The 11348-nt window shown below is 33.8% G+C and overlaps 1 protein-coding gene across 4 annotated transcripts in view; it reads left to right on the top strand.

Moving 5' to 3' along the window:
* The first annotated feature begins 1470 nt into the window (after window positions 1-1470).
* Window positions 1471-11348, top strand: part of LOC101510901 (uncharacterized) — an 18654-nt gene continuing 8776 nt past the window's right edge. Inside the window, exons 1-8 of one of the 4 annotated variants that reach the window (XM_027330775.2) lie at window positions 1471-1669; window positions 1837-2221; window positions 2820-2952; window positions 3098-3150; window positions 3329-3419; window positions 4705-5759; window positions 6749-6874; window positions 10939-11011. In XM_027330775.2, the coding sequence (XP_027186576.1) occupies window positions 1905-2221; window positions 2820-2952; window positions 3098-3150; window positions 3329-3419; window positions 4705-5759; window positions 6749-6874; window positions 10939-11011 (1848 nt within the window). In that variant the 5' untranslated portion in view covers window positions 1471-1669; window positions 1837-1904. Of the gene's footprint in view, window positions 1670-1800; window positions 2222-2819; window positions 2953-3097; window positions 3151-3328; window positions 3420-4704; window positions 5760-6748; window positions 6875-10938; window positions 11012-11348 lie in introns of those variants that run through there. The other 3 variants (XM_004515128.4, XM_073364775.1, XM_027330776.2) reach the window with 3 other exon arrangements.

Raw genomic sequence — 11348 nt, 5'->3', positions numbered from 1 at the left:
ATTATGTAAAAATAAGAACGTTTTTGTGTGAAGCACATTAATGGAAAAACTCACAAGTTCTGAGGATTGGATGTACACGTTGGGTGAACTAGGATATATCACTTTGTGATTTTCTTATCCCTATCTTTTATCATTTTTCACTCACTATCATTGATCATGTAGAAATAATCAGTTTCATTTGTTTTTAACTAACCAAGAACGTTCTGGATTTTTATGTGTAACAAATATTGGTCTTGAGTTAATTTAAAATAAAAACATGAATTAAGATTTTAAAAAGGGATCACAATTCAAACCTCATTTCTTGTGATTGACATTGCTACTTCAAATATTTGCTAAACGAGGGTATGGAAACAATATCATCTATCTAAGTATTTTGAAGAAAAGATTTGTTTGAGGTTACAAGATGATTATATGAAGAATATTTTTGTAAATTATGAAGTTTATACAACAAATGTTCTAAAATGGTTATATATGAACAAGTCAAATGAGTTGTGCATTTTGAATGTTGTAAGGTCATCAATTATAGACAAATGTATTTTTAAAACTCGAGAAAATGATGATTTCCATTTGATCATGAAGTATCATATATTAGCGTAGTCAAATGGTAATGTATCTTGGTAATTATTTGTTGTTAATCTATTAGACAAATGAACTTCTTTACATATACAAGAACAATTATACTTTGTTATATTAGAGATACAAGTTATTTGTAAAATTCTCATAATGATATAGATAAAAAAAAAGTTATTTGTTTACATTAGAAAGTACAACTATTCCATGGAGATATCTGAAACAAACCAAATGATGAGGAAATTTTAGAAAATGAGACAAGTTGAAAAACTGTTTTGGTTGATACATATAATTCAACACCTACAAGAGACTAATGGTTTGTGTTTCATAAATATAACTACAAAAGTTATTTATGAAGATAATATTGAATTCTCTATTCGGTTAAGGTAATGATACATTAAAGAAGATAGAATAAGACACATTCTAGTAAAATATGTAATTGTTTGTGATCTTCTACTCAATTGTGATATAAACATCAACAAAGTTATTTATGTGACAATATCTGATGCATCGTTAAATAAATTTTTTCAACAAATACAACAAAAAATTGATCGTCATCATTTCAAAAATTGTTGTCTAAATGAAAGAAAGAAATAAATATATTTTGCACTTTTTTTTTTCTTCGTCATAATTTTGTTCCATTGATTTATCGGTAATGTTTTAAATGAAACAATTCTTACACTGTATTTTTTTTTTTTATTAGTTTTTTTTTACTAATTTTTTTTTTCTAATAAGATTTTAACTAGACATATTCTCTCCAAGAATATTCAAGTGTTATGAGTACTAAGCCCATTAATCCTATTAGTGAAGAATGTTCATTTACTGTATCTATAAATACGATTAATTCACATTAACATTGTTAATTTTTGTTAAAAAATTGGAGGGATATTGAATTTTAAAACAGAATTTAGGGAACGCAATTAAGCCTTAAAAGAATTAATAATTTTTAAAAAGAAATCTCTCTCCGTGCTGTTGCATCTCAAATTTCTCTAATCCTTTCAGCGGCACGCCGGTCACGCAGGTCCGGTCACGCCCACTCCCGGCCGCTCCGTCGCCACGCCCTTCGCTGTTCCCAGTTTCAGAGTTCACTCACAAACAGGTTTCTTTCTGTTTCGCTTTCTTCCCTGTATTATCGTCCTTGTTACTCTGCCATAGTTACTTCATATCTTTAACTTCAATGCTTAGGTTCTGTTTTTAAGTTTTTTCTATATTCATTATTTATTTATCCAGTTAAATTATGGTTGAACCGGTTGAATCAATGGCCAGTCTAGGGTTCGAATCTTGGTTCTGATAATTTTTGAAATTCACCTTCAATTTCTGAAAACAAGAGAGTAATGGAAGAGGCGAACGATAATTTATCCATGGCTACCGTATTTAATAATCTCAAAGATAAGAAGAAGAAGCAAAATAAAAAGACAAATGCAGATGAAGAGAGCGAAAAAGTTGCGGTAGATTCTGCTACAGCGCCAAATAATGGTGGTAGTGGTAGCAGCAGTGATGCTAACCCTAGGATTTGTTTATTTGATCTCTCTGCTGATAATTTCTTCCGAGATATGGATACCATTGCCAGACTCTGTGGGGAAGAAGAACGAAATGCTGCTGTTGAGCAAAGTGAGATCAAGAGAATGTCTTCCTCTGTTACTTTCTTAAGGTATATGGATGTGAAGAACTAGTAATTGTTTTTTGAATTTTTGAACTCTGTTTGCTCTAATCTATTGTGAAGATATGGCAAATATTAATGAGTGTTCTTGAGTAATGCGATTTTGGTATATTAATGATGAATATGTATAGGATATGATATTTTGGATTTACAACTTTGATATTATGTAAAATGCTGTTTGGCAACAGGTTTAAAATTGTTGAAAATAATAAGTTAGATTTTTTTGGTGACTAGTTTTAACTTCAACTTAGTTTGGTAACAAATTGTTTGAAATAACTTATCTAATTAATTTTAATATTAGTTTAAACTGAAGAAACTTAGCATGTTTATTTATCATTGGATGGATTAGTATTTCCTGCAATTATGTCTATTTAATCCAATATTTAATTGAAGGAGGAAGGGAGAATGGAAAGGAACAAAAAATGTTGATTGAAATAAAAATAAGATTTGATTTTTTTTATGTACTGAATCTCGAAGTTGGTTTTCATGAGATTATAAGATGGGTTCAATATACTTGACTATATAGTATTTTAGAGGTTCGTGAACAACCCCTTAATTTCTTTTTTTTGGGTGACCATTAAATGTGCAGACAATGGAGGGATTTTAATTATCCATCTAAACACATCAAGCTTGCTTATGGACTTGGTAGCTCTGAGTGTTATGAGAGAAATGATATCAGTGACATAAATTTACCTCAGTTTTCATCCGCTCTTGTTCCTAAGGTACAAGTCCTTCTATATACTTTATTCTACTTTAATTGTTTCTAGGCAAGTTTTGACAACAATTTCCTCATAAAATTCTGCTTTTAAGCTGTAATTATTAAAAACTAGACTTTCTAGACCTTATCATTGTATTGGTTCTTTTTAGTATGACATGCGAAAAAAGCAGCAATATGGGGATGCCAAATCTCAAGAATCCAGGTATGACTTAAATATTAACTAATTCTGCTGTGTTTTATTCAATGACATATCTATGGAGTTATAGTTAATATTTGTATTATTCATATGACACTTAGTTTTGAACTTGCTGATAAATTAAAACATTCTATGGCTGATTATTGTCTAACTTGGCTAAACACTTAAAATTTTGTTGAAGCAGAGACTTTGTGATGAATGTTGGAGGTTCTGTATGGGCATTAGATTGGTGTCCTCAGATGTATGAAGAGCCCGATTGTGCAATTAAATGTGAGGTACTTTGTTTTCTCTCTTTGTTTTAAACATCTATTGAACACCTATTTTGGAAAAATATGAAAAACATTGGCTTAGGTGGTTTGGACATGTTTTTAGAAGACCTGTAGAATGTCAGTAATGAGAGTAAATCGGATGGAGGTTTGTCTAATCTCTGGAAGTAGATAGAGACAAAAAAAAACTATATTCCAAACTGTTAAAAAGATTTAGATTGAAATGGTCTATCATTGAAATGATTTAAGATAGGACATTATAAATTTATAATGTTGTTTGGTCCATGTAGCCAACACTGCCTAGTTGGAAAAATACTCTTTTTTGTTGTTCTTGTTGTATTCATGTTTTTTTACTAAAGTAGAAAGCTAAATTCTTATGTCAGTATGCTCCAAATGTACGCCAAATTTGTATTCATGTTTTTTTCCTCACCATTTCATGTACGCCAAATGTCAGATGCCATGGACTTGACTTTATAGCTAGGGGCAACCATGTTAAATTGCCACCTGGCCTACCTAAATTACCTTTCAGGAACTTATGATGGTGACAATGGTAACACAATGCTATGTTTCCGTAGCAGAAATATCAACACATTTATTTTAAAATTTTGCATTGTTCTACATAATACCCACTTCACAGTGTTATCAATAACGGATTGCGGCAAATAGCGAAACACCAAAAATACGCTATGTCAAATAGCGGATAGCATTGCGGTCAAATACTGGAGGCTGCATAGCGGTTGCAATAAGTAAATTATATATAAAAAGAGGCATGTTGCTTACAAATAAAAAAGGGAATGGAGTCATAGCTTAGCTTATTATATATTGAAAGGTATATGTATTACAGTGAATATCGGAGTGATGCTCACTAATTCTTTAGTTTTTCTATAATAAGAATAGACCATGTTTGGCACTCATGCAAAACCTTCAGTTTTATTAGTTTAAAAAACTCTAAAATTATCTTTTTTCTGCTATTTCCGCTCATTCGGCCGGCTGAAATTGGAATAGCGACCGCTATTGTCCTAATAGCGAAACTGGGATAGCGTTGCGGTTTTCATAGCGGATTCATCCAACTCCGCTATGCTGTAGCGCCGCTATTTGACAACACTGCCACTTCATATACATAACTGTTTAGAATAACTTTGTGGCTGATTTCTATTTGTTTGTTTGCACTTATATTCATATATGTAGTAAAATGATACGCTAACAGACATGGAAGTAAGACTGTAGGAAATAATTTACATTTTCTTTGTGAGTCTTGCATGTTAAATGATATTCTTTCTAATACTTGGTTTAGTTCATTGCTGTTGCTGCTCATCCACCTGGCTCATCTTATCACAAGATGGGGGCTTCACTTATTGGTAGAGGTGTTGTGCAAATATGGTGTCTTCTAAATATGACTGAACACAATGAAGACCTAGGCACAAATGAGAAATCAACAACAACGAAGAAGCCTAGAGGAAGACCTAGAAAGAATCCTACTGGAATAGCAGTGGATGGTACAAATTGTGAGACCCAGTGTGAGCCATCACTTACTGCTCAATTTGCAGAGAATTCTATGGATTTTCCTGCTCCAAATGAGAATCTTGAAAACAATGAAGAAATAGTCTGTATTTCAAACAAGAGAAAAAGAGGAAGACCGAGAAAGAATTCAACTTTAATAGCAGTGGATAATGCAAATTGTGAGACCCAGAACGTGTCATCTCATGTTGAATTTGCAGAAAATTCTATTGAGTTTCCTGCTCCAAATGGGAATATTGAAAACAACGAAGCAATATTCCCCATTACAAACAAGAGTAAAAGAGGGCCTAGAGGAAAGGAAGCTATGAATGAAAGATCATCACCAACTAAGAGGCCTAGAGGAAGACCTAAAAAGAATTCAAAAGAAGAAACAGTGGGTGATCCAAATTGTGAAAACCATTATGTTCCTCTTGCTGTTCAACTTCCAGATTCAGCCGAATTTACTTCTCCAGACGTGGTTGGTGGGAATTTTGATGAACATGATTCACAACAATCTTCTAATACAAAGGGAAAGAATGCCAAAAAACCTGCTTCTGCATGTGATTCAGAAACTCTTGCTAAGAAAGAATGCAAAGATACAGATCAGCCATTATTGATTCCGTGGGAGAATGTGGCAAATCATCAACCACATGGTAGCTCTGTATTGGAACCTCCAGCATCTACTTGTTCCGTTCCAGGAAATGTAGCATTACCTCGAGTTGTGTCATGCCTAGCTCATAATGGAAAGGTAGCATGGGATGTGAAATGGCGGCCTCTTAACAATTTTGATTCCTCAACAAAGCACCGAATGGGCTATCTTGCTGTCTTGTTGGGCAATGGATCTCTGGAAGTGTAAGGTGTTTTGAGCCTCATTCATCATTTTCTATTAATATTTGAAATTTAGATATTAAGTAATTAATATTCTTATTATTATAGTATATATTAACTGTGTATCATATTGACCTTTCCTGAAAAGTTGAATAAGACATAATGAACAAAGAACAACTACTTAAATAAAGAATTAGGATGCACAGTCGGTATGTTTTGAACAAAATGTGTCACAATCTAGGGAGCATAAAAAGTGCTTTCTCAGGCCACTGCTTATAAAAAATTAAATCCAGGCCAATGTTAACGATAATGTAAATTTAGAAGATTACAATGTAGTAGTTAATAAGTCAGTTACTCGGTCCTTTGTGTATTCTAATCTAGTTGTTATCCAGATATCTATGTTGTATGTAAAGTTTACATAGTTTATTGTAAAAGCTGAAATGGAATTGTACCAGTACGTAAATAAGTAGTTGTAATAGTTGCAAACTGATCCATTTCATGCAGATTAAACAAGGTTCTGTGTTGGCTGTTGAAATAGTTTCAATAGTAGTTCACTGTTTGTATCTGCACAAAATGCAAACATAGCTACAAATATCTAATTGGCTGCAGCACAAAAATCTGTTTGAAAAAATAATTTTTGTTAGAATTCCGAAATAGAATAAAGCAGTAACCCAAAATGGCACTTCAAAGGACAATATTTTTCTTTCTGTAACAGAATACGTCAACTCACTATTAACTTCATAATGTATTGTGTTGTTCCAAATGATACTTACTGTTCTTTCTAACTTTATCATATATTTCATTACTGGCTGTGCAAGTGAGACAATGATTAATGGAATTATAGTTCAATGTTTTTGTGAAATTATTTATAATAGAGGCCTCTGATAAATTGTTAAAATTTATTCATTTAAAATTACAGTGATTGGTTATTCTCAACAAAAGCAAGTTTCTTTTATAACTATCTGTGGTTCTGAGAATGGCTTTTGTTGTTGCTTCATTGTACACAATTGCAGATGGGAGGTTCCTCTTCCTCATGTGCTGAGATCAATTTATACGCAGAGGGAGGGCACTGATCCACGTTTTATAAAATTGGAGCCTGTATTCAAATGCTCTATGTTGAAGCGTGGCAGTTTACAAAGGTATTTTTCCGCTTTCATTTTAACTAGAGTGGGCATTAAACCCATGTACGTTTTTTAACAAATAAACAAAAACCTAGTATATAGAGTTTCTGCCATAGCCGAGGTTCAGGAAGGGTCAGATCCATTTTGGATCTTTTGTATGCAGCTTTATTTGCATTTGTAAAACTCAATAAAACTTGTGTCTTATACTCATCTATATATATTTTTTTTAATAAAGAACTCCTATTTTAAGAAAACAAATATGCATAAAGTATCAAATTTGAAATTAATGGCGATAATGAGACTCTAATGTAGTTTCTGATAGGGTATTAGCGAAATTATTTTTTGGGTAGAAGTATGTGAATGTTGGTTGCCATATTTTTCAGGGTATGAAAACTTCACATAATTAAATTACACGATTACATTCCTATTTAGATGCTGTTTGCCACTAGATCATAATTTCATGAATACTAATGTTGAAGTTGTGGGATTTTAGAGAAAATGAGAAGAGAAAATAATAAGGGTTTGAATATTATTGATAATAGTTTTATGCTAACTTGATTACAAAAGATTCAATACTAATATTTATTTATAGAGAAACATTGACTCAATCCTAAATTAAGAAAAAATCATAATAATAATGAGAGATATTCTAAGATATCTCTATGATTATAAATTGATCATAGAAAATAACTTACGATACTATTATATAATATAAAAGATATTATAAGATATTTTGTAATATGCTAACACTTCCCCTCAAGCTAAAGCTTACTAAGCTTTAGCTTGTTACGAGAAAATAATGTTTTGCTCTGCAAATTAATAAAAAGGATGGAAAGGCAACTAAGGGATGCAAGTGAAGTTGGAGAGAATTGCTATAAATATAGCCTAGCCAGATAGCTAGAATGATCATCAGCGTGAGTGAAATTCATGACAAGCAATTGAGTAAAGCAATATTTGTTCTTCTAAAAAAAACTGAATTTAGAAGCTTCAAACCAATAATATCGGAGACTCAAAATATTTAAACTGGAATATGCTTCAAGGAGAGAGCGACATGCTTCAGGGAGAGAAAGATAAGGCCAGTACATCTAGGACAATGATGGGGCTAGTGCATCTGGGACAAATTGCCAAGATAAAGTGAGTCATGAAAATAAAAGACATCGTAAGAATAACCATCAACGGAAGAAGAAGTCATCACTAATATGATTCATATGTGGGAAAAGGGACACCACCAGAGTGATCGTTGGTGGAAATAGAAGCCACTGCACTGTTATAATCTATTAGTAAGAACTAAATTGCATAACAAACACCAAAGAGGAAGCAATGCGACTTTAATGAAACGAAGCCATGATCAATCAATGGAGTTAGAAAATGCATCCAAAACAGGAGACAATGGTTGTTTGGACAAGGACGCATATTTTTCGTCGATCAAAATTGGAAAGTAAGGGCAGATCTGGAAATAGGAAGGAAAACCCAATCAAGACGATTGAAAAATTGTGTTGGAAGGCGGGCAGACGCGCCTAAGCTCGAGGTTGTTGGCGGCGGCGCGTGGAATGATCATGGAGGATCTTGAAGGCACATGAGCTCGTGTGGAGCAAATTTTGGCATACAAAACCTGGGTTGTATAGATTGGGAGATTTCACACTCAATGGAAGTGGTTGTGTCGGAAAACTTGATGGAAAACTTTTCCAGCACCTACAGCAGTAGATGACGAATTTTGAAGGTAGTAGGTGTAATCGTAGCCTGAAACTAGAATACGAGGGCAAATTCGAAACCGTGAGGTTGAGGCGACCGACCAAGCAGCAACTGAGATGCGTCAAAACGCGCTGTCACACGCTATGGAGACGGCGGCGCGTGAGATCTACGTGCATGAGAAATTAGCAGCGCGAGAGAGCGCATGTGACGGTTTTTGGCGACGCACTTTAGGGCATGACCTGATATTGAGATGACGACGCTGTTCGTAGGAAAATTCGCCGGAAATAGTGGTAGCGGCAGCAGTAGCGAAGTGAACGAAAAGCGAGTGAAATGCGAAATGTTGGAAAAGAGAAACTATGATTATATTCCCTAACTGTTGGGAACTCGGCAGCGGAATTAAGGCGGGATCGTTCAAGGAGGATCAAAATAGGCTCTAGTTACCATGTTGAAGTTGTCGAATTTTAGAGAAAAGGAGAAGAGAAAATAATAAAGGTTTGAATATTATTGATAATAGTTTTATGCTAACTTGATTACAAAAGACTCAATACTAATCTTTATTTATAGAGAAACATTGACTTAATCCTAAATCAGGAACAAATCATAATAATAATGAGAGATATTCTAAGATATCTCTATGATTATAAATTGATCATAGAAAATAATTCAAGATACTCTAATATAATATAAAAAATATTATAAAATATTTTCTAATATTCTAACAACTTTAATGTTAATGCACTTATAGTAGAAATGATGGTAGAAACTCGGCTTAGGTGGTTTGGGCATTTGAAGAGTATATCAAATGAAGGCGTAGTCAAATCGCTAGAGGCAAAAGAAGACCTAGAAAAACTATAAGAGAAACTATTTAGGAAGACCTAGAGATTAATGAGCTGGAAAACGATGTGTTATGCTAGGGACTTAATCCTAGATTCGTGGAGTGTCGCGGTCAACCCCCAAACAATGATTCAAACATTGAAATATTCATAAATACCAATAAAAGTCTCCCAAGTTTAATAAAAAAATACATTTAAATACCCAACAAAAGTCAAGGAAATAAAGATGAATATCAAAACAGAGGCAAAAAAAAGGAATAAGTAAGAAAAGAAAAAGGCATAAATAAAAAAGAAAGAAGGAATTGAAAGTAGAAAGAAGGAATAAGTAAAGCAAAAACTAAGTCATTTCAAACAAAAAAAGAAGGAAACAAAGGAGAGGAAGAAAGAAGAACTTGGGTGATGAATGATGGTGGCAGTAATGTGGGCGGTGCTGCTGGATCTTGCAGGAAAGGAGGGAGTGTTCGTAAAAAACTGAGTGGAAGGTAGTGTTCAAAGGAGAGAGAAGAACAATGGAAGAAATTGAATTAGGCTTAACAGCGAAAATCCTAAAATACCCCCATAAGTTTTTAAGCATTTAAGGGCAATCTTGGTTTTTCCAAAAAAAAAAACATTCACGTTTTCTGGGCCACGAGAAATCTGCAACCTGAGCGCGACCCGTGAACACAGTCAGAATGGCCGCTTTCGTGCAGGCTTAACAGCGAAAATCCTAAATACCTCCATAAGTTTTTAAATATTTAAGGGCAATCATGGTTTTTCCTAAAAACAACATTCACGTTTGCTGGCCCATGAGAAATCTGCGGCCTGAGCGCGACCTGTGACCTGTGAACACGGCCAGAATGGCCGCTTTTGTGCTTCGCGCCGCACCGCACCGTGCCGTGGCGACCAGGCACTGCACCACACCCCTCTGGTACGATCTCACCGTGAACCTAGATGTTATATGATTGAGTATTATGGCGTCGTTTGATCCATGTAGCCCACTCTACTTATTGGGATAAGGTTTGGTTGTTGTGTATAATGCTAGTGCATAATAGGGCTTATTTTGGGTGTGTACTGAATTAGAAAAGTTCTATATATAACACTCTACTTTACTGCTTAGTGAAATAAAATTCTTCATAGAAAAGGTGCTCTGCAAGAATGTTAATTTTATAGTGTACTGTATATTGTGTTATTGCTCGAGGGTAAAAAAATCAAATGTTAGATTGTCAACAATTGTGCATTTTAAGAGTTGTGCGCTGCAATTCATTACTGAAACAAAATAATAGTTTTATTGAAATTTTCTGACTCTGTACAAGAAAACTTAAAACAACCATTTGGAAAAATTGGCATTGTTTAGATCTCCTTCTATGCCTTCTTACTGAATTAAAACTTTCTATTTAGTATCCTCACCCTTCATTAATTCCAGAGAATGTTAGAAGTTAGAATCACTTTAAAAGGTGTCTCACTGGAGTTGTGATATGGCTTTTGGTGGTTAAACTCATGCAACCGCAGAATGTTATGTGCACAATGCTTTTTTACTCTGGCTATGTAGTTTATTTACTCTGATGTTTTATTTCACAGCATTCCACTAACAGTAGAGTGGTCAGTTACGCCCCCTCATGACTATATACTTGCTGGCTGCCATGATGGAACGGTATAATTTTCACTAACGTTCTTCAATTTATGCTTCTTTGCCTTTCTAAAATGAAATTTACCTTGCTTTAATAATATGAAATAGAAGAGCAGCACAAAATAAAGTTTTTGGGTGAAAGGTTTAGTCAAAGAGATACCTCTAAGTGAATTTTTTTTTTGAAGAAGTAATATAAATGGTCATCTGTGTAGGGCATCCAGTGGGAAATAAATATAGAGGGTCAAATCGTTGTCTTTTATTTTTCTGTAGCTTTCGAATTTATTATAGCTAACACTTATTTCAGAGAGGAGCATCTGGTTTTGTAGTGTATAATAGCTGAGTGGTTAAAGAGAGCTATAGG

This window comes from Cicer arietinum, unplaced genomic scaffold, assembly GCF_000331145.2.
Source record: "Cicer arietinum cultivar CDC Frontier isolate Library 1 unplaced genomic scaffold, Cicar.CDCFrontier_v2.0 Ca_scaffold_5873_v2.0, whole genome shotgun sequence".
Taxonomy (NCBI): Eukaryota; Viridiplantae; Streptophyta; class Magnoliopsida; order Fabales; family Fabaceae; genus Cicer; species Cicer arietinum.
This window is presented reverse-complemented; position numbering and strand designations above follow the sequence as displayed.